The sequence below is a fragment of the Anoplopoma fimbria genome, chromosome 11 (genome assembly GCF_027596085.1).
Source record: "Anoplopoma fimbria isolate UVic2021 breed Golden Eagle Sablefish chromosome 11, Afim_UVic_2022, whole genome shotgun sequence".
Lineage (NCBI taxonomy): Eukaryota > Metazoa > Chordata > Actinopteri > Perciformes > Anoplopomatidae > Anoplopoma > Anoplopoma fimbria.
This window is the reverse complement of record NC_072459.1, coordinates 2,326,524-2,349,000: the sequence shown is the minus strand read 5'-3', so window position 1 is coordinate 2,349,000 and position 22,477 is coordinate 2,326,524. Positions and strand designations below refer to the sequence as shown.

General features: G+C 37.5%; 2 protein-coding genes across 2 annotated transcripts in view; both read right to left on the bottom strand.

The window, feature by feature from the left end:
- Positions 1-5,258, bottom strand: part of kctd13 (potassium channel tetramerization domain containing 13) — a 5,949-nt gene extending 691 nt beyond the window's left edge. Inside the window, exons 1-7 of the mRNA XM_054607596.1 lie at positions 4,980-5,258; positions 2,767-3,027; positions 2,120-2,289; positions 1,874-1,963; positions 1,515-1,567; positions 1,113-1,308; positions 1-764 (exon numbers count right to left, since the gene is read on the bottom strand). The exon at positions 1-764 is cut by the window's left edge and continues 691 nt beyond it. Of these exons, the coding sequence (XP_054463571.1) occupies positions 525-764; positions 1,113-1,308; positions 1,515-1,567; positions 1,874-1,963; positions 2,120-2,289; positions 2,767-3,004 (987 nt within the window). The 5' untranslated portion in view covers positions 3,005-3,027; positions 4,980-5,258 and the 3' untranslated portion in view covers positions 1-524. The remainder of the gene's footprint in view (positions 765-1,112; positions 1,309-1,514; positions 1,568-1,873; positions 1,964-2,119; positions 2,290-2,766; positions 3,028-4,979) is intronic.
- A 4,180-nt stretch (positions 5,259-9,438) lies between these two features.
- Positions 9,439-21,860, bottom strand: sez6l2 (seizure related 6 homolog (mouse)-like 2). Its single transcript, XM_054607808.1, has 18 exons — positions 21,803-21,860; positions 21,489-21,617; positions 21,155-21,370; positions 17,513-17,649; positions 16,809-17,001; positions 15,881-16,066; positions 15,595-15,778; positions 15,088-15,251; positions 14,259-14,453; positions 12,815-12,953; positions 11,788-11,984; positions 11,465-11,659; positions 11,025-11,219; positions 10,734-10,925; positions 10,457-10,495; positions 10,179-10,296; positions 9,601-9,712; positions 9,439-9,468 (listed from the first exon to the last, which is right to left on the bottom strand). The coding sequence occupies exons 1-18, from the start codon at positions 21,858-21,860 to the stop codon at positions 9,439-9,441; spliced, it is 2,679 nt and encodes an 892-aa protein (XP_054463783.1).
- Between the last annotated feature and the right edge of the window lie 617 nt (positions 21,861-22,477).

Genomic DNA, 22,477 nt, shown 5'->3' with positions numbered 1-22,477 from the left:
CTCTGCTCATTACTCAAGATATCAGTCCAACTAATGAATAGGCAACTGACGTTTCACAGCCTGAATAAACAGACCGATAGTATTTCCTATAACTCAAACAGAGGAGGGTGCCAGTGCATATCATTAGCACCTCTCTAACAGGTGCAGTGGGAGATGGCTTTTTGGCCCATTCGGTAACATACAGGAAGCTCCTTAACATGTGAAAAGCCATATTTATGCCAGTTTCATGTCCCAGGTAATTTTACACATTTCCTATTTAAATAATGTACACAATTTGTTTTCTTGTAAACAGAAGCATCTTTCACGTCCAAACAACTCTTACTTCAGTTACAGATCAGTCATCGACTCCTACATTTCTGTGCAGTGACGCATTAAGATATTTTAAAGGACATAACTAGCTACCAAGCTATTGCTATGATCAAGGACATCTCTTTCATTCTGGCAATCGAGAAAAAATGAACATATATATATATATATATATATATATATATTATTCACTCTCCCGAGCCTTATGTTTCACATTATTAGTCCTTATACACAGTTTGCTGACCGGGTCCTCTTTCATCATGCATTATATGCCTCCTTACGTGGATCCGTCGTACTCGCCTGTCGCCTCCTGTAGCGCCCTCTTCGTCGCCTCCCAGTGATGAACCTGAGCCTCTTGAATCTAAAAGGTGTAAGCCACCTGGACCAGATCCTCTGCCATTCTCATAAATTAGGATATTGAGGGTCTCTTCAAAGATGCGAGCCTCAGGAAACTCAACCTAAAAACAACCAGTTCAGACTTGGTATTTAGTAATACATTTCCAATCAAAGCAGTATCATTAATACATTTAACATAATAGCTGAAACAAACTTATGATCAATAATAAAGTAACCTTGAATACAACAATGCACAGTGCGCTTCAAAGTACGCAAGTGTGGAGATTTGGATTGGGCCCTGGAGCAGGCTCGGTTAGCTCAGCATGTAGACTGAAAACAGGGAGGAACAGCTAGCCTGCTCTGTCCCAGATATGTGTTAGTTAGCTATATTTGGAGGTGCTTCCCATCTTCGTGCTAAAATGTCAAAGTATTGCTCTAAGGACTTGGTGTTAACAGTATGTCATGCTTACTTTGGTCTGCTTCTTCTCTGTGGCATAGACAATGGAAGTGCAGCATACTTCAGCAATCTTGCGGCCTTCACCATAGAAAGACCAACAGCAGATCTCATCCCCAAGCACATCTTTGACAAACAGGACGCGGCCATTAAATCGTAGCACGAGCTTGTCAAACAGTTCAATGTTCTTCAGCAGGTTATCGTCAGAGTTGCTGGTCACAGGGGAGAGACAAAGAGGAAGTAAGTATCAGCTGAGAAGATTAATGGCTCTGTACCATCAAAATCCAAATAATGAAGCTACAAAGTGAAGGTCGAGTGAACATATGAAACACTGATAGTTCGTTATGGCAGCATCTGGCTCTTCAAATTGATTTTCATACTCTGTAGGATACACGCACGGCAGCCTTTTTTCCTTTACCTGGTGTACGAGTATTTGTTGTTTCCTCTGTTGTTCTGCAATTTTACTACCGGCTGTAGAGATGAGAAAAAAATAAATCTAAGTAAATGATGTAGTCAGTAAAGGGAACATTGGCTAACAAATTGTGTGTGCATACAATTAAAGAAATACTGTGAAGCATTCCCTTGAGACAAAACCAGAAAAAACAACAATCTCAATGGCTCATCATTCTAAATCACTTCAAACCATCTATTATTTTTTTATTCTGTACAGAGTAACAGTTTAACCCTTAGACAATTAAACTTTTTAGACAATTAGCACAGCTGATAACATGAACCCTTTTGTCAGTGGTTTATTTGATTAAGATAAATGCAATTTACCTTTTTACAAGTAGCAATCATCTTCTGTTCTTCTTTGGCTGAGGTGATCATGGGGATGCGACACACTGTTTCAAAGACATCCTTCTGTTTCTGAAGGTAAACAGAAAGAAAGTAAATTATAATACAGTTGAAACACTTGTTTGTAAGTATAAAATAATCAACTAACTTGATAAAAAATAATTATAATGTCAGAAATAATGTGAAACGCTCATCATTAAACAACAGGGTCCAAAGTAATGTCTTTACCTGCATGGCACTGAGGCAGTGCTGGACCAGTCCCTGGACCCGATAGTGCTGGGCCTCCTTCAGGACCTCATCCAGTTCTCTGTGGTCCTCTGGAAGTGGTACCGAGCCATCACGCAGGAAGTTCAAAACAAGTCCAAAATGCCGGCCACACCTATCCAACACTACCCAACCTGTGCCAGCAGGAAAAGTTATTTTCAGTCATTAACATTCTTCAGTAATGTCTGTGACTTAAGACATTTACTATGAAAACAGCTAGCATGGACACACCTTTCCCATACAACCAGTACTGTAGGCCACACAAGACAAAGTTGGTGCCAACAGCTAGGGCAGACAAATCTCATTACAATATTACAGATGTGTGACGTCGTACAGCACAAAACTGGACGACACCACAAGTGTGAGACTTGTTGTCCAAGTTACACTCTATGATAAAAATGTAAAGCTTAAAAGGTAATCCTGATTTGAAACTATTATCCTACTATCCTGATTTTATTTAGTAATTTAAAATGTATATAAATTAAAAAAGGCACCTGAAATAAGTACGTTATTAAGGCATAAAGAGTCATACTGCACAGCCTTCAAGACATTCAACAATAACAATGTGGGTCCAGTAAAAATGTTAGTGCTCATCAGACACATCCACTCACCTTCTGAGTCAATGGAAACCTCTGTTCCTCCATTGCATATGCTCCGCAACAGACTGTCTTCCTTGCTTAACGTCTGAACAGTTGTATAATGTAGTGAGCCACCCACATTTAGTTTGACATACTTGCTCCCCAGAAGACCTCGATTTCTAAACTCATCTGTGTTGTGGAAGTCAGGCTGGGAAACAGCAGACGGGGCAGAGTCAGCAGCATGACTGCCTACTGAAGCCTCAGCAGACATGGGGCTGAAGAGTCACTTCCTGACTGTAATACAGAAGAATATGATGGCTTGTAAGTGTACATTTGGACTGGAACAAGTGATGAAGGATTCTGTATTAATGTAAAAGTGCATAATCATTATTTCACTTTTCTCTTAATTGACAAAAGCTAGTAAACCATGTGTAACGGCTGAATCTCAAGTACTCTTTTGTTGTTTTATAGATAAGGACATGGTTATTTGAATTCATGAAAGCAGGAACCACTAGATGTGGAACAACAACCAGTATGAAATATTTAAAAGGCTAAAAACTGGGGCAAGGCGCACTGGAAAATAGAGTGAGTGATTATAACGGCTGGGGGTATGGATGTAAAAAGCAAATTGTAGTGAGAATTGAGAGATCCAAATATATCCTTTGCTATTATGAAAGTTGATGTGTCTTTTTTATCTTAGGCAAGATGGGTGGGAAATGATGCCCGGAAGGACATATTTTTCAGCTAAATTTAATTTGTTTCAATGTTTAAAAACTAAAATAATTGGAGGTAAATAATGTTTTAACGGTTTGAGAAACCTGCGATAAAAGTGCTACATCTGTATAGTGTGTTGAAATGTGCCTTAAGTGGAATGCTTTGCATTTTTGGGAAGCAGTTTGTTTGAGTGTATCCCGAACCAATCAGTAACTGTTTATGAATTCTTTATGGACTGAAAGAGGCAAAAGCATTTCCATTCAGTGTTGTTTTCCCCATCCATCCAAAGATGCACTTTATGGTTTCCCTATATAGATATCTCTATCTCTATCTATCAAGATTCATGGGTATCAACAGTGGTTTTCAAAATCAATCAAAATGAAAGTTTGAATGTATGTTAATGTCATTTTAAGACTTCTGGTGAATAATTTCAAAAAAAAAAAAGTTTTTTTCTTTTTACAAAAAGTACCAAAAACCTGGCAACAAGGAAGATCTTGGGTGGATAATAATGAGAATAAATATGAAACAAAATTGAACTCATACCCCCTAAACTAAAAAGAAATCTGGTTTGAATTGACATCAAACACTTTTACTCAGCTTGTTTACAAGATGTTTATCTACAGAGGGAAACCATAAAGTGCATCTTTGGATGGATGGGAAAAACAACACTGAATGGAAATGCTTTTGACTCTTTCAGTCCATAAATAATTCATAAACATTACATTACAGTCATTTATCAGACGCTTTTATCCAAAGCGACTTACAGGAAGTGTATTCAACATAGGTATTCAAGAGAACTACTAGTCACCAGAAGTCATAAGTGCATCTCCTTTCTTAATAAACAGTTACTGATGTTATACCTACATCAGTAATCTCTTATAAATCATTTCTTTAAAACACATTTTTACAGAACGGCTTTTATGTGATGTCGTCGTTTTATTGTTTCATTTGGTCTTAGTATTTTATCTTATATTTGTTTACTATATTTTACCTATTTCACTTGATTTTATTTATTTGATTTGTTTATTTGATTGTCACTTGTTATTTCATTTTGTTTCTTAGTTTAGTTTTATCCTAATGATTGTTCTTAATGTTTCTTCTATTGCACTGTTTTGCTGGCTTGTCTGTAAACCTTAAATAAAGTTATTATTATTATTATTATTATTATTATTATTATCTGTGAACACACAACACATGCACCATATTAATACATAAACACAACAACAACAATGGGAAAGTGACTTGTTATTGGTATTCTCTTCATATCTAACACAAAAATTAAAACACAACAAAATACTTTAAAAAATGAGCTTTTTGCACACCTCATCATGCAATAAAGGAATATAATAATAATAATAATAATAATAATAAGCAGCAATGACACTGTTGTCTCTGCAGCTCAGTCAGGTGTCAACAGCATGTTAGCAACAACAAACTAGGCTAAATAATGACTTAATATCTGCTTAATATGTGACACAGATGCTACTTTAACATCATACAATATCAAGCTAACTAACAACACGTGTACTCACCACACTGAACATCCAAGGGAGCTGCAGGAGTGAAGCTAGCTAGCTAGCTAGCTAAGCTAAAGCTAAATCAAAGAGGCTAACAATGGCTAGCCTCTGTAGCTCCGCTTTGAGCTAGCAATGCTAACTGGTTTTGAATCACTTCTTGCTTGAGAAATGTAAAAACGCGCCATTTAAAATATGCAAATAGCTACAGTGAGAAGGGCCAGTTCCATGGCAGGAGATGAGGATGATTAGCTGGTGCTAGCAGAAGAAGCTAAGTAGGTCACACGGAAACGAAACTCGCACATCTTCTTCCGGTGTTTTCTTCTTCTGCTGCGGGCTTCGTGTAGAACAGCAGTTCGTGGTGTGCAACAGCGACCCCCTCAGGTGGTGTCCGGTATATACCCGCAAATTAATTGGACTAAATAAATTAATTAAACTAAATAAGTAGCAATTATAATTTTTGTGTTTCATTATTCCACCTTGATTGCTTTAGTTTGGTAACTTTATTGATACATATACAACTCCTCCAATGGAAAAAAACAACAACAACAATGGGAAAGTGATGTATTCATTTAGAGATACTTTTGAACTATGGCTTATTGGTATTTTCTTCATATCTAACACAAAAGGAAAGGAAATTAAAAATCTAATAATTTGATTTGGAAATGAAAATTCACCTTTAAGTATCCATTACAATATTTGTGTTTCATTATTATTAGTTTGGTAACTTTATTTTTTAATTATTCACCAGAAGTCTTAGAATGACATTAGCATACATTCAAACTTTCATTTTGATTGATATCAACAGTATTATTATTATTATTATTATTATTATTATTATTATTATTATTATTATTATTATTATTATTAAAATTATTATTATTATTATTATTATTGATAGATACCCATGAATCTTGATAGATCAGAGTAAACATATCTGTATTTTTCCCCCTGAATCATTTGGAGTTGTTGTATCTACTTCTGTGAACACACAAAACATGCACCATATTGATACATATACAACTCCTCCAATGGAAAAAAACAACAACAATGGGAAAGTGATGTATTCGTTTAGAGATACTTTTGAACTATGGCTTATACTGTGACTTATTTTTAAATACTATACTATCACTTTTTTCAACATGCTATATTATGTATTTCTTCATAATATTTTTTGACATTCTATTTTAATGAAGACTTTCTCGATATTCTATATACACTGAATTCTTTCCATATTTTTTTGACACACTTTACTATGATTTTTGTTCATTATATTTTTTTACATACTATTTAAAAAAGACTTCTCGACATACTTCACTGTTTTTTTTGATGTGTTTTTATCATGATTTCTTTCAACATACTATACTATGACTTTTTTTCGACATGCTATACTATTACAACTATACAAAAATCATTATTTTACAGTCTACAGTACACTGGCGACTGGCTACACAACAAGTATGCGTTTATTTTAAAATAATGCACATTGTTTTTCAGATGATGGTAGATTGTGACACCCACATAGTTGTTTAAACTTACAGAAAATATCATCGATTGGTCACTGTAGAGTCTTTTCTGCCCTCCAGTGGTCACAGCATGAACTGCAACTGTGAATTATGCAGAGAGTTGCACATCAGTTAAAAAAACTTCTTACATAAACTTCTACAACTCTATGGAGGACGAAAAATGACATAAGTATAAATAAATAAATAAATAAATAAATAAATAAATAAATGCATAATAATTGTATAAATAAATACAGGAATAACTAAATAAATGCTTAAATAAATACTGAAATAAATAAATAAAAGTATAAATAAATAAGTAAATGCTGAAATAAATATAGAAATGAATACATTAATCTATAGATAAATAAATAAAAGTTAATAATCAAACAGGACATAAATGAATACATATCCTACATTTATTTCTACATTTCTTTTCACTTACATTTATGCATTTATTTATTTATACTTATGTCATTTTTCATCCTCCATACGACTTACACTAGTGTAATTATTGCAAATATCAAAAGTAACATTATATCAACAGTTTTTTTATGTGGGGATCAGTCTTTCCTTCTTATAAGTGACGCTAATGTACTTTGAGTCACAGGAGTTTGCTGCCCTCTCGTGGTCACAGTGAGGAACTGCAATATTACATTTGTCAAGCTACAAAGTAAAATATCCAAACTGAAGCGATTAAAAAGCAGTTTACAGAAATCATAATGCGATGATCCCGTTCTGTATCCAGTATGATGCCCACAGCTTTTCAGATAACGATAAACTGTGATCCCAATACATACCGAACTGTATTTACTGCTCTCCAGTGGTCACAACGAGCAACTGCAACAAATGTCAGTATTATATTTAAACATCAGTATAAATGTTTTTTTAATTAATATGTACAACTCATATCAGTAATAACCAAAGTTACATTTCATCAATCCCAACATTTTATGTTGGGGGGATCAGTGAATTCTTCTAATATTGTTCATTTAGGACCAAGAGGGATGAGGCTGAACCGCATGAACCTGAGGTCACAGGTGTTTACAGCCCTGTGGTCACAGTGATAAATGTCAATATTAAATTTCTCAAGCTAGAATCAAAATCTATGATGAAGATATGATATGAGATACTTCCGGTGAATACAAAAATAATGTTTGTTATCCTTTATTGGGCACAGTAAATACAACAATTCCAAATTAGTCAGTGGGAATCATATCGATATGTTTACTCTGATCTATCAAGATTCATGGGTATCAACAGTGGTTTTTAAAATCAATCAAAATGAAAGTTTGAATGTATGTTAATGTCATTCTAAGACTTCTGGTGAATAATTTCAAAATAAAGTTACCAAACTAAAGCAATCAAGGTGGAATAATGAAACACAAAAATTATAATGGCTACTTAAAGGTGAATTTTCATTTCCAAATCAAATTATTGAGTGTGTGAAACCTAAAATATTTTTAGATTTTTAATTTCCTTTCCTTTTGTGTTAGATATGAAGAAAATACCAATAAGCCATAGTTCAAAAGTATCTCTAAACGAATACATCACTTTCCCATTGTTGTTGTTTTTTTCCATTGGAGGAGTTGTATATGTATCAATATGGTGCATGTTTTGTGTGTTCACAGATGTAGGTATAACATTGTTATTTTGAAAAAAAATATTGCTATTTTCTACAAGTTTTACACCATTCAACAAAAACTTTATTTCCAATTCAGCAAATCATTTACTGCCTTCAAAAGAGTGTATTCATATATGAAGCAAAGAAATGCTACTGATGATAAGAGAAGAATTAAGTCTACAAAGCAACAGTCTCCAGGATCCTTCATTTGGCACAGAGAATGAGACTACATTCACTGTTGAAACAATCAGTTGTAAATAAATACATAATGCATCACAGCAAGCAGCCAAGTTTGTAATTTTTCATCAACATAGTGCATACAACATCAAATTTGATAACAATGATAACTGTCAATAACTATAATGATAATGGAAAGATTGAGCAGAAGCAATATAATTTACAATCAGTGCATGCTCTAAGCATAATGACATTCATGGCCTCACCTTTTCCTTACATGTCATGTGACACTGGGTGACGATGCACTCCAGAAACAGTGAAGAATAAAATAAACTGCTTTTGTAAACAGTATTGCAACAACAGATGAAACACGTAGGGACATTAAATTATTTAACATTATATTTTGGCACTGAATTTTCATTACATATATAATGAAAATATATAACCTCCCACCACCATGTATAATTGTATATATGAGGCTTATATATATAATTTAGTATATATATCAACCTCAAGCAATATTAAGTCAGATATTTACATTCAATTTGTGTGTGTATGTGTGTGTGTGTTTGTGTGTGTGCGTGTGTTACTCAGAGAGAGAGAGAGACCAAGTGAGGAAGAGAAAAAACAACTGTTGATTTTAAACTTCTTCTCATGATTGAAATTATAGTTTTCCTCCCCTTTTACTGGAACACTTTGTAAAATGTAACATGAGCTCTAAAAAATAAATAAAAAAACATTCAGTGAGTTCTGTAGTTACAAATAAAGTATTGCAAAGTTCTCGAATGTTTTGGCCTCATAATAATTTAATAAAAACATGAAATAAGTAAATTTCCCTTCACCCTTTTCACCTCTCCTGTTCTTATTCCTCCCACATTGTTATTTTTTACTTTGTTATCAATTTAACCTTCATAAGGCACCAGTCCAAGCCATACGGAAAGTTGGACCGTGAAGTAGGACCCACATTTGGCAGACCACTTTATCAGTGCAACAAATCAAAATAAAGCACTTCCAAAAATTGATAAACCAGAGATACAGTGAAGGTAAAACAGAAAGATAAATATAACTTAATGATAAAAGGGGAGTGAGGCCTTATAATACTAAGGAGTTTGTCTTCCCAAAGAATTTAATCTTTCTGTGGTTTCCAATTCTCACCAAGACACTTTCTCCTCTAAATGGATACTTCATACTCCCGCGTATCCTGTGGGCAAAGTAAGAAATCAATCACTAAAAATCAATTCAGGTTTAGTTACAAACACATACATATAAAATAGTCAAAAGTCTCAATTAAATCAATTATGAATTACAGGAAAAGTATCAGCCTTTTACTCACCCCTGCCTCATAGAGAGGGTTGTTGAAGTCGGACTCCACTGTAATTGGACTGTAGGAGTGTGTGTGAGAAAGAGACTTCCAGAAGAGTGGCTTCCACTCTAGTCTGCATATGCTGTCGGTGAAAAAATAAGATGACATAAGACCACACGAATAAAGGCTACAGAAGAAAAGTAAAAGCAGTGCTACAAATCAGTTAAGGATTAAAGGTGCAATTTGTAGGATTTGGTGACACCGTGTGGTGAGGTTGCACATTGCAACCAGCGGAAACTTCTACCTAATTCTCTAGTGTTTAGGGGAACTATAGTGGCTACACGAAAACACGAAAATGCAAATAACCCTCTCTAGAGCCGGTGTTTTGTCTTTCCATTCAGGGCTACCGTAGAAAAACATGGTCTGACATGACGGAGAGGACCGGTTACGTATGTAGACATAAGCGTCTCATTCTAGGGTAACAAAAACGCAACAATTCTTATTTTCAGGTGACTATACCCTTTAGAAAAAACATAGTAATAAATATGATATTCAATATCTGCCAATATGTTCCCCTAAATGTCACTTTGGTTACAGATGTTACTTACTTTGTATAGTACATGTAAATTCCTCCAATCAGGAGGATGACCAGGATGATCGGCAGAATTATTGCCAAAGCAATGTTCTCACTCAGGATCTGATGGGACGGCTCAAATGACTGGGACACTGAAAGAGCCAAAAAATCATCACAAAAGAAGCGTACAAACATACAAAAAACACATTTACTTTTGAAAACCACTAGTTTGTTCCAGAGTGAGGACTTAAATTCCTACACGTAAGAGCTTTAAATATGATGTCGAGGACTTATTTAACACAAAAAATTCACCTTCTAATTTGTGATCATCCAAAAGATCTTCATATGCCACTGTGTGAAATGAATAAAAGAGAAAAAGAAGTAAAATAAATTATTAGAAATTATACCCAAAGTGCTAAATGCACCTTCACGGTCTCATCAACACATTTTCATTCAAATCAGCGTTCTGTTGCTAAAATGATGGCAGACAAGAGCATAACACCTTCATGATCAACACATGTTGAAATAAAACAAGAGAGCTAATTTAAAAACTTATCATTTATTTCATCTAGAGACAATGAACCTTTACCTTTGCAAAAGGGTGGAGGGCTGTTCCACTGAGAGGGATGTCCGGGAACACAGCTGATGATGACCTCGCCGATAAGTTCGTAGCCCTCATAACAGAAGAAACGCAGAGTTTCTCCTGCCTGGTAGCTGTGCTTGTACAAGGTTTGGTAACCGTTGTCAGGGACACCGGGGTTTGGGCACGGGTCATACTTCACTGTTAAGAGCACAAAAAAAAACCACGCAGAGGACAGTCATGTATTCGCAGTTCATTTGTAAACGTGCAGCAGTGAGCATCGTAAAGAAACAGACTTACAGACACACTTTGGGCTGCGGTCGCTCCATTTGGGGGTGCCAGTGTCTCGTCCGTGGCAGGAGATTTGGCTGGGACCTTCCAGTTGATAACCCTGGTTACAAGAGAAACGAACCACTGTTCCAACTGCAAAACCTGCTTCGGGGCGCACAGAGCGCGCTCCGTTCACCACCTCTCCTGGGTCAGGACACTGCTGGACTGTGGGGGACAAAGTGGGACACATAGAACAGCATTTAACTTCATCCCGACATTAGACTCCATCAAATACAGTTAAATACGGGCGATGACGGCATTAAATGTTTTTGTAAGAGGTTTAAAACCTGGATGAAACCGGAATGTGTTTTGTCCGAGAATGAAACTAAAAACCTCATTACCAACTTTTACATCCATCTAATCTTACCGTTACAGACAAAGGTCTCAGTATGTCCCAATACTTGTCTCACCTTTGGCACATGTAGGTGGACTGCTGCTCCAGGACAGGTCCCACTGACAGGTGATGATGTCAGAGCCACTGATGTCATATCCTGGTTGGCACTGATAGGTCAGCACACTTCCTCTCACAGGAGACGAGTGGGACGAGCTGATCCAGCCAAAGTCAATTTGAGGAAGAGTAGGGCAGGTGTCGTTTGGCTCAACCTCTGCACGACACAGATAGAGAGCAGAGAGGATTAAAGCAGGTTGTTCATGATCACTTCTTCATGGTGGCTGGAGGTTCAAAATCTTTCACATTGAGCCATAAAAGCAGCGACTTGAGGAGTGTACCTACCATGATAATGAATGAGGAATCCCTGACTCAGGATGAAACTGGAATCATCTGGATCGCTCTGAAACTGAATGGTGACCTCTGACCCCCCAGACACAACCTGGAAACGCTCTCTGGACCCCAGGTATTGTCCGATCACATGGGACATGAGATCACGTCCGTCAAAAACGGTCAGCACGTCAGTGTGGCGGATGTTTAAACTTTAAGAAGGAAAGATAAGAAGCACAAAGTGAAATTTCACCTCAGACTGATTCTGTTCTTTCTTAAGCTGAGCGGTCCACCCACCTGATGTATTTTATTAGTCAGTACTCGGTACAGGAGAGGCAGAGGATTATATAAATCTGCAACATGTTACTTTCTTTTCTCTTTCAGGTGCAATTTACATGTGTACAAGATGTTTAGTTTAGTGTAAATACTCAGGTTTTAAACGAAAAATAAAATAGAATAACAAAAGTGTTTATATGTGGTGGACAAATGGATTTAATTTGATACCAGGATGCTGTTTAAATATATTTCTGTTTATTACATTTTTTTTCTATTCATTTAGCAACCAAATGAGTGTTGATCCTATTACTCTAAGGGCAATAAATGACATTGTGAGCATATTTATTAAACAATATTTCTGTGTTTCTGTGTCATAAAAAGCTTTTCTATCATCATCAAATATTAAAGACGATGATATGCAGTACTTTGAGTGCAAATGTGTCTGACTGATGACATTAAAAAGAAACATGTCCTAAATTGATAAATCAGTCAGTTTGCCAACCGAGATTTTCCATTGGGTTGTTTCTGTATGTGAAATACAACGCTCTAAATTCAGGTCATTTATTACAGTACATATATATAATGTCCTCCAATCTTTAAAAAATTTTAACTCAGTAAACTAGAAAATCTCAAGACATCTGTGAGGTGAAGGGATTGTGCTACTATATTTGCAGGAGTACTGTGGTTTTGCAAAGACAGAATGCACCCAAAAAATAACAAAGTTGGTTACTTTAAACAACCAACAACTTAAATTATCAATACTCACATCTGGACATCCAGTTCAATGCGTTTCTCCTCGTTGCCATGGATCTGCCATACACAGTCTAGCCCCTTGGAGTAGCTCTGGGGCCAATCAGGAGACAGGATGGTACCAGACGGATCAGTCAACTCTCCTCCACACAGAGCTTGCAGAGCAGAAGAGAGGAGAGAAAGTGAGGAGGAGGACGTGACTTGTGAGACGAAGAAAATGATGAAAGGTGTGATGAAATAATAACAAAAGTTGGAGAAAGACAAAGCAACTGGAGAAAATTGAATTAATAATAAAGGATGATAAAGATTTCAGACGTCACACAAAGAAGAGGGGATGGGGTGAATAAAACGTGGCAGAAAAAACAATGGCTTACAACTGAACAATTAAAGAATATATAGAAAGCTCATTTTTTGGACACTATTGCATCATTAATTCACATTAAGTAACCTTTCCTTGCAGAAATACAAAACAAACTGCTCAGAAAGTGTGTCATGAGGAAGATGTCAACTCTAAGGTGCAAATTGCAGTGATAGGAGCCAAATGCAACACTTCTATTTCCATGCAAACCCTGTTGCCTGCGAGAACATATTCAGTCTGATTGTGTTTGGAGGATGCAGCTGAGTTCACATGCAATGCCAGGAATTGATCTCGTACAAAGCAAGGCCTATTAAAACTGAGGCATGAAACTGTGAAGCCAGACACACGAAACACACAGACACACACGAGCGTGGAGTGAGGATTGTTCATTTGCATCGCACACTCACTTGCTTGGGGACATTTGAACCACAACATTTATAAATATATTTCTGTGAGAGCATAACAAGCAGATATGAGACGAATAAACACTACAATATATTATAATAAAATATACAAGCACTCCTAACCACCAGCTGATTGCTTGATCACCCTTCTGCCATACATGGATGCTCAAGACGACCATAACAACTCCGACCTCTTCACTTGGCAGAGCACTTACTGACATCCCACCCTCCACCTCCCTCTTCATCACTGTGTATAAGATGAATTACCAAACAGCATATGGCTTTCAGAATGTCTATTGCGTGGTTGAAAAAATAGCTTTATATCTGCCACAGTCTCTCTGTTTTTTCACTTTTCACAGCCTGCCAGCAGTTCGGCAGTTAACACAGTCAGCATGACTGTAGTCTTTAAGCGACAACAACTTGTCCCTTTAGGCATCCATCTCAACACAATACAATTGGAAGATTAATGAAACAAATGACTCTCTCACTTTATGTAAAAAAACTAACAAAACTGTGTTTTTTGGAGTAATGGATAAGTAGAAGATTTAGGTTGAATTAAATGAAGAACATTTATCACAGAAACAACAGATGAACGGACAAGGAATAAGAAAGTTTGTAATTCTGACTGAAGAAAATAAAAAGCATCCAATTTCATTAACTTATTCAAAATACAACCGAAATTCAATCCTGAATCCTACCTCTGCACATGGGCTCGCTGTCATTCCAGTGGGGATTGCTGGGGTCGACACATTCAATCGTCCCTGAACCTTGTTCCATGACGAAGCCTGGAGAGCAGGTGAAGGAAACTGTTGTGCCCAGCTGATATGTGATGTCACTGCTGCTGAAATTTCCATGAGGCATGTAGGGCTCCCAGCAGTGTTCATCATCGAAAGCTAAAAAAAGATGCAAAGAAGAAGAAAGATTAGAGACAGTGTGTGCATGTGTGTACTGATCAGAAGGATTCCCTATTTAGAATTTCTTGGATATCCTTTGTTTATTATACAATGTTAGACTCTCTTGGCTAGAAAAAGCCCAGGTGTCTGACGCTTAAAGCTGAAGCTGGGAGCATCTCCAAAGCCTGAAGTAAATGCCACTGAAGTGTGGGCAGACTGTAAGCACTTACTGCATGTGGCTCATTACGGCCCTCTTAGACAAAACAATTTAATGAGAAGAAAGCCTTGTTTTTTTTTAGACCGCCCATTAAACCCCATTTCCACTTTAGATGTAATTTATAACATATTAATATTAAACTAAATTACACATCATTTTTGAAGATTAGAAAGGTCCACCTTCCAAGAGGTTTTTCGAGATTAAAATATGTCACCTTCAAGGACTTTGAATTCTTATAATTAGTGGGTTCTAGTAATGAATCATATCTAATTTGATTTTAGGCAGAATACTGACCCATGTATTAAATATTATACAATAATTAGGTTAGAAGGATGTACAGCGACAATGTCTTTGTGTTTTGCTGACTGTGGAAAAGGCCTGATGTAAGGCTGCTATATGCAAAGTCTCTCTGCTCACCCTCGTATCGCAGTGCCAGAAGCAGAGGGATGGAGGAAGAATCAGCTGTCAGCTCCAAGTATAGCGTTGAGCCCTCACTCAGCAACCCACGTTCAGGGACATCATCCAGGTCTGAGTCGAAGAGCGGTGTAGACAGGGAACTGTTTCCACTGCGCACAATTAACCTTTCGTGGAAAAAAGCAAAAGGGGAAAGGTAAACGGTAAGGAACCAGTGCATGTAAATACGGTAGCTTTAGGGATGTAACATTTATTATTGGTTTATTTTGCTTTAATAAATCAACAAATTGAACAGGATTTCATTTTGTTTCAGTTCAACTGAACATTAAATGAAGGTTGGAAAAAATAAAGAGAAGGTTGTACTGATCTGACTGGAAGAGGAACATAAGTTTGTGGAAAGATACATGAAGAAAACGTACAGACCTTTTTATGTTTTTAAGCAACCGGCGTACTCTGTTCAGTTCAAAACTAAAAACTGTGCTCCACAAAGTAGTGGAAACACAAACTTACTTATCATCATCTTCATCCAACGCAATCCTCTCAAAGTGTAGGTGGAGTCTGTGTCCCTCTTTGGCTTCTATTAACCAGTGACAGCTCAGGTTATTTCCATTACTGTGGTTGCTGACAGCAGGAGGGGGTGGAGACAGTATCCGGCCTACTGTTGCATTACGGATCCATCCTCCACAAGACACAGCTAAGGATAAAATAATATCCCACATATTATTTTCCATAATCCACCCCCTTAACAATCACACTGTAACCAAAGACAGTGTTGTATCTAACTGAGTTCACTGACCGACACACTGTGGCTCCGGAGTGCTCCAGTGTGGTTGTGTTGTGTTGACACAAGTAGCCACCTCATGACCGCGAACCTGGAAACCTGGATCACAGTGGAAGTGAGCCTGACCTCCAGGATGGATATCTGTCACTGTCACTCCACCGCCCTCAGGAGACAGAGGAAACGGGCAAGACAGCAGAAAGGCTGTGGATGTAGATAAAACAGAAAGGAAATGAAATTCATTTTGTTTGGTGGAGGATGAAAAGTTGAGTTTCCAAAAAGTTCTTAAAAGATAACTTGACTCTGTGCAAGCGGTTCAGACATTTCTAGCTTCTCTTTCATTTACACTTTACCATGCTGGCAAAACCCTTTCAATCACTATTGTCACTATTTCTGACCATTCAGCTTTCCCTCCATATTCAATGAAATAATCAGTTGGATGTTGATCTTTAAATCTTAAGATCTCTGTAATCCTTTCATTCAGTCTTTAACTCAACCTCCCCCATCATCACCACGATCATGAGATCGTCATAGGTCTTCTTCCACCAGCAGTGTCTTCACAAATACCAGTATCAGCTATCATTGCGGGTCCTCATTTTATGAGTTTAATCACCAAAACATTCCTCTGTTGCTTTCCTAATTCCTTATAAAGGTTGAACTTAACCAACAGTATAGAACTCAGCGTTTCTTGGCCAAACGCAAAGGATAATATCTCATCCAAAAACTTTCAAAGGTCAAGAGTTGGAAAATGTGAAGTATGACCATTGGCCCCACATCTGCTTGTATGCTTTTAATGTGCAAGAATGCAGGTTTTCATTCCAACCTTTACTCATAGAGGAAACATCACTAAAATCATCTTACTGTTCAACAAGAAGATAGATCCAAAGAACTGAAGAAAAGACCTGCCATTTCCTGTTACTTTATGGAACGTGAGGGGTTAATTTACCTTGGTAGTGGAGGCTGAACACGCCATGGTTGGTCTGTTGGAGACTGCGATAGTGAATGTACACCTGATTGGTTGTACTGCGAATCACCTGACCCTCTCTCATCAGGGTCTCATTGGCTAAGAGCTCTGGTACCAAACCTCCATGCCCCATGATCGTCAGAGACTCTTTCTTAGAAAGGTTAACCTTCCTCACCTAGCAAGAAAAAAAGAAGAAACATTGACGTGCAACCTGTTCTGGCAGCTGTTTTCTTTTTTTTTTTTTATAAATAGACTTGCCAGACAATTCAGCAACAAATGAAGTAATGACATGACATACCTTTTATACCTATGATATTGCATCTTCAAGATGAACAAATATAAAACATGAATAGATAGTGATCTTTGTGAAATGGTCTTAATTGAATTCAATAATAAATTATGTATGCTTTGGCCATTAACCAACTAATATTCCACTTGGGCCTCATGAGCTTAAAGTTAATACATTCTAGCTGATGGACCATATTAATGCTGCTGCAGCATTATGACAGAAATTAGAAATATACTGCACTCCCGTGTGATAACTGTTAGATTTTTCTCTATGCAGCCAATTATAGATGATTTACCTTTTCAGAATACACCAGCAAAAGGTAAAAATGTCATTTAATATAGTTTAATATTTGGAAAAGAGGAGTGATTATGTATTCATAGGAGATAATGCACATTACCTGAATTTCCACACCATAACCTGCATACACAGTAATGCTGTAGGTGCATTCCAGAGGGGAAAACGATGAGGACGATGAAGCAGGATCTGGTGACTCAACAACATCCTCCATTGCTGACAAAGTTGCATTGCATTGTACTGTGAAAAGAGGGAAAGGGCAGGAGAAAAGAAGTGTCGAGAAATAAGATTAATGCTTATAAATTCACTTACATTCACTAAACTTAAATGTAGATTGTTATAGCAACAGCATGACTCACAATATTTTGGGTTAATGTAGTTTAAGGACTTTGATCAAGCTCTTAATTGTCGTTACTGAGTGATGAGAGATAATAGATTGTTTTTTAACCGATTAATATTTAACAGCCAGTGCAAATACTTTTGGAAGGTGCAAAGTCAGCATGCATGTGGATATTAACTCTTCAGAGAGCTTAAACCAACTTCTCCAATATGCTAATTTACAGTAATAATAACCTCTTCTGTTGGTTTTGATTATAAAAGCTGTATTAATTACGCTTGGCTACATTTCATGCCACAAAAATGCCACTGCTTTATATTTTCCACTTACGAATCATTTGTGCAGGCATTAAAATGACACCGAAAGTAGCAGATGAGACTCAATGCTGTTGGATCCCAGTAGCCTTTTTTGTGGTTTTTGGATGAGGATTGGTGGGAGTCATTGTTGTTGTGAGCAACCAGTGATGTTAATATGAGAGGGAAGTTACGATGCCTTTTATTGAAGTGTGTGAACGGAGTGTCCACTGATTCTCAAAGAAGCCTCGTACTCTACACTTATCTACACTGCATAAAATGAGAAGTTTTGAAGAATTCCTAATTATCAGATGTTGTATGTATGTTAGATGTGTGCAGAAGCTCATAGGAAGCCCAATACCTGGTGCTGGGAGCTCACCATTTATTCAAAGTTCCGCATTAAGTGTGCTTGTGCTGGAATTACATAATAGCTTAAATTAGAGGGCGCAAATGGGCCACAAATACCGTTCGAGGGTAGTAGGGCGATACTTTAGTGATGTAGTAAACGGTAGGGAAGATCTTGATCCTGCAAACAATTGTGTCTGGCTGATGCTGACAAGAAATCTAACCATACAGACTCTGCTTATTGTGGAACAAAACTCTACTCTACTTTAGTTCAGCTAATTTGAGAAAAATGAAATATTTGTCCAAAATATCCACATATTATTTGTGTGAGGCTAGTATATTTATTGTCATAAAAACAAATAAACCATTAACGACAGTATAACCGCATGTTTCATCTCAGACAAGAGGTAAAAAGCAGCACATTTTATTCCTCGTCTTTGGGCTCTTCGGACAGGGCGGTACAACCTGAGGCCATTAATAATAATAACCTGCATAATCATCACTAAGTGGCAGTATACAGTTGTCAGTAACAGGACACCAATTAAGTTGGGTAAAATGGAAAGTAATTCCTACCAGTGAGCATTGCCTTGGATGAAGCTGTGGTGTATTGGATTGCCCTGCATTAAATCATTTTATCGACCGCATGACTGAAACTTCTGCTATGCTTCTGTACAATCAGATTATTGACCACCCCTCGTAATACAAATGGCATCTGGAGAGGAAATAGTTTTACAGTCCATTTGGCTTACAATGAATGGAAACAAAAAAAGTAAAAGAGGAAGAGAACAAAAAAGCAAACCAACACATTTCACTTATATGACAGATCTTAAAAAGCACCATAAAGTAATTCAGCTGACGGTGTGAACTGAACATGTGCACGAGTGGGGATGAATGAAAATGGACATTTTGGGAATAAATCTTATTTGATAATCATTTTGTTGCAGTAAGTATAAAGCCAGCAGCAGGTTAGTATTACCCTAGCATAGTGTAAAGACAGGAAACAGTGGGAAACAGCTACAGATACCCTTTCTCTGTCTAAAATTAAAAAAATCTGGCAGGAACTCTAAAACTCAATAATTGACATTTTATATATTACTCTTTACAAAAATGTGTACAACATGTTATTATATGCCGTTTATATGCCGGACTATTTCTAGGCTGGGACCGGTTATGTCCTGGAGTCTCCACTGGTTGCCTAGCAACTGTTAAAGCAGATAAGAAATAGTTGACCGAAATAACTCCCTGTAAAACAGTTTTTTGTTGTTTTTACAATCTGTTTTTTGTACATGGCTAACATGTTTGAGATATTTTGATATTTTCCAGCTACTTCCAGCTGTTTCATAGGGGGTTGAAATGATAATTCCCAGTAAAAACACAATGAAAACCGTGGAACCACAGAGTAAGTAGGTGACATGTACACAAACACACAAACACCTCACTGATAATTCATCTGGCCTGACATTTCTCTCACCACATCGGGTGTAAATAAGCTTGTAGGTGCTCAATGAAATTTCCTCAGCTCTGATTTTTAGCAGTTGCAGTAATGGTGTCTTTTATTTCATGACCACAAGGAGCCACAGCTCTAATCTACCTGCAGTGAGGTCTGCAGTCACTCCAGCCGAAGGAAATGCCATAATGTTGTTTCACTAAACTCCAGTTCTGACGAGGATGCCATTCTGTTCTTCACCACTCCCTATTAGTATTCTGGTCATGATGGCATTGTTGACTGACTGATTTGTCAAATTAATGAATCTCTTCTTATGATATTGACACTGCAGCAATAGTGCTGATATAATTATCTATAGGTTCACTTGATTTATCTATTAAATCAAGTTGTTTTCGTGCTTGCTGATTAAGTTACATTTGTAGAAGACAAAGAGTGTATTTAGACTTCTTTTTGATAAAGAACTTTTCGTGTGACACTGTGAATGAAGGAAACACAAATAGCAAATGTGAAGCATGACAACACCAAATAGCTGGGAAGCCAAATACCCATTGTATGCTTCACATCTCACAGGTTTCAAGGCATCACAATCTTTTTATAAGTCATCTGTCTTCTTTATCTCCACATGTCTTGTCCTTTAGAACTGATAAAGATTATTCCTTTATAATTGAATACGGGATAAGGATGTTTACTTGGATTAAAATCATCAGTGCACTTCACAGCACAAGCTATGAGAAAATTGCATATGTATTAGGTTCATGTGTTCATAAGTTGGCCACTTTGGGGCAGGCTACATAGATCCTGGATTCACCAGATTTAATGGCAAAGGATGGTCACAATGTGCTGTACTTTCTGGGTACAGCATGTGTAGAGCTGTAAACAGCGCCAGGTATCCTCACCAACATCTAAGTCAAAGATGCAAATGTCTATGTAAGAAATATTACTGGTTACATCTGGCTACGGTCATCTCAAAGCAGTTCAGACTGGTAAACCAACCTGCTTTCATGCTTTAGGTGATGGAGGTGAGATAGAGGAGAGGAGCTGGTTTCACTTACTACTTTAAAAAGGAAAGAAGGAGTGCACTTTGTCATCTTCTGCAGGATTCAGAGTATACTCTCACTTCTCTGTGTCTTTTCAAACATTTAAAGCATGAATCCCGGAAGAACAGGAAGCACATAAGTCCTACCGAAATCTGAGCAGCTCTAAAGCCGCTGGTGAGATTCTGAATTATTTGCTCATACATTTTTTCAGTTTATGAGAACCATATAAACTGGCATCAGTAAAAAACACAAACTCTGGGGAAGCCAATAGGTGGCATGCAGGTACCTGGCATGTGCATTGTGGTTATGGTGGTCGTGGTGATCAGGGTGGTGGTTGTCTCCTCCTCTATGGGCAGAGAGGACATGGTATTCCTTGACCCTCTCTGGCCGGCAGCAGAAGAGGAGCTTAACGCTGTGGTGAGTAGCCCTGGTGATATGACTGTCGCTGTCGACTCGGTCTGCCCAAGCCCGGGCACAGCCTGTGTCGGGTTGGTCGTGGTACCTGTAGAATCCAAAAGTTTTTCAAAATTCAAATTGTGTCCTTTCCAATGATCAGTCACCCGTACTGTGCTTCAGGTGCATTAAGCGTTTAGAAGCCATAAAGGCCTGTGTAAATGTACCTGTGCTTGCAGAAGCCTCTCCTAAGTATTCCTTACTCTGCAGGGCAGCATGGATCAGGTCACCCAGCGGGTAAGAGTCTGGGGTTGATGTTGGTGGTTCGTCAGGCTCAGGAGTCATAAAGCTCATACCTGAAATAGCCAGGAATGAATAAACATAAATGAATACAGAGATAATTAGCAGGACATGGCAAGAAAATGCATCTAAGATATTGCATTTTTTTTAATCTCGATGTAAGATAAACATAGTCTTCATCAGTCCATGTTTGTGGTGGAATAACAAAGGAGCATGCTGAGGAACACACGCATAAAGTTACCTGAAACGAGGTGGATCATGGTGACAGAAAGCATCACAGCAAGGCGTGTGAACCCCATGGCTTTGGATAAAACTGAATAACTGGAGAAGGTAGAGCCAGCAGATTGATCAGCAAACTGTTATGACATAATGTAAATAGAACAATGACACAGATGCTATTAAATCGCTATTGCTTCCTCACAATTCATGCAGGAGAGAATCATTGCTGATTAAAGTTAATTAATAGCAGATCATTTGTCATATCATTTCAAACACTAGGCTACAGAGCGTATGTTTATATCATACAGGCCACAATTACTCTGAGCAGGTTATCATTGCGATGTGATGCTGTAAAAGCTCAGCTCCTCCAATCTGGTTCATATCTGCTACATTTATACATTCATTTTTTTTTTTACAGGTCTAGGAAAAATGGCCAGGTACACATCGCACACGGTGTAAGGTTAAATACTCAGGCTTCCCTGCGTTTTCTCACCCAAATCTGCAGTAAATGCGCTTTTCCAAAAATCCACCTAAAGACACTACCCTCATCGTCCTCTAAACCTTATTCTATCATCAACCTGTCAGAGGCAATGTGTCCAAAAAGCACCTCCTGTTATTCGAGGCGTTTCCTCGGTGGAAATGCCAGCCTGGTGTGTGACAGAATGATGGTTCATATATATACGAGGCAGCATTGCTC

What these genes read in the sequence shown, in the direction of transcription:
- sez6l2 (XM_054607808.1), bottom strand. Translation starts at nt 21,860, where the DNA reads ATGGGGTTCACACGCCTTGCTGTGATGCTTTCTGTCACCATGATCCAC. An exon ending in AACCACAATGCACATGCCAG is followed by an intron (nt 17,650 to 21,154) that starts GTACCTGCATGC and finishes CTCTTTTCACAG; the next exon opens with TACAATGCAATGCAACTTTG. An exon ending in TCCACCTACATGTGCCAAAG is followed by an intron (nt 11,220 to 11,464) that starts GTGAGACAAGTA and finishes TGTCCCCCACAG; the next exon opens with TCCAGCAGTGTCCTGACCCA.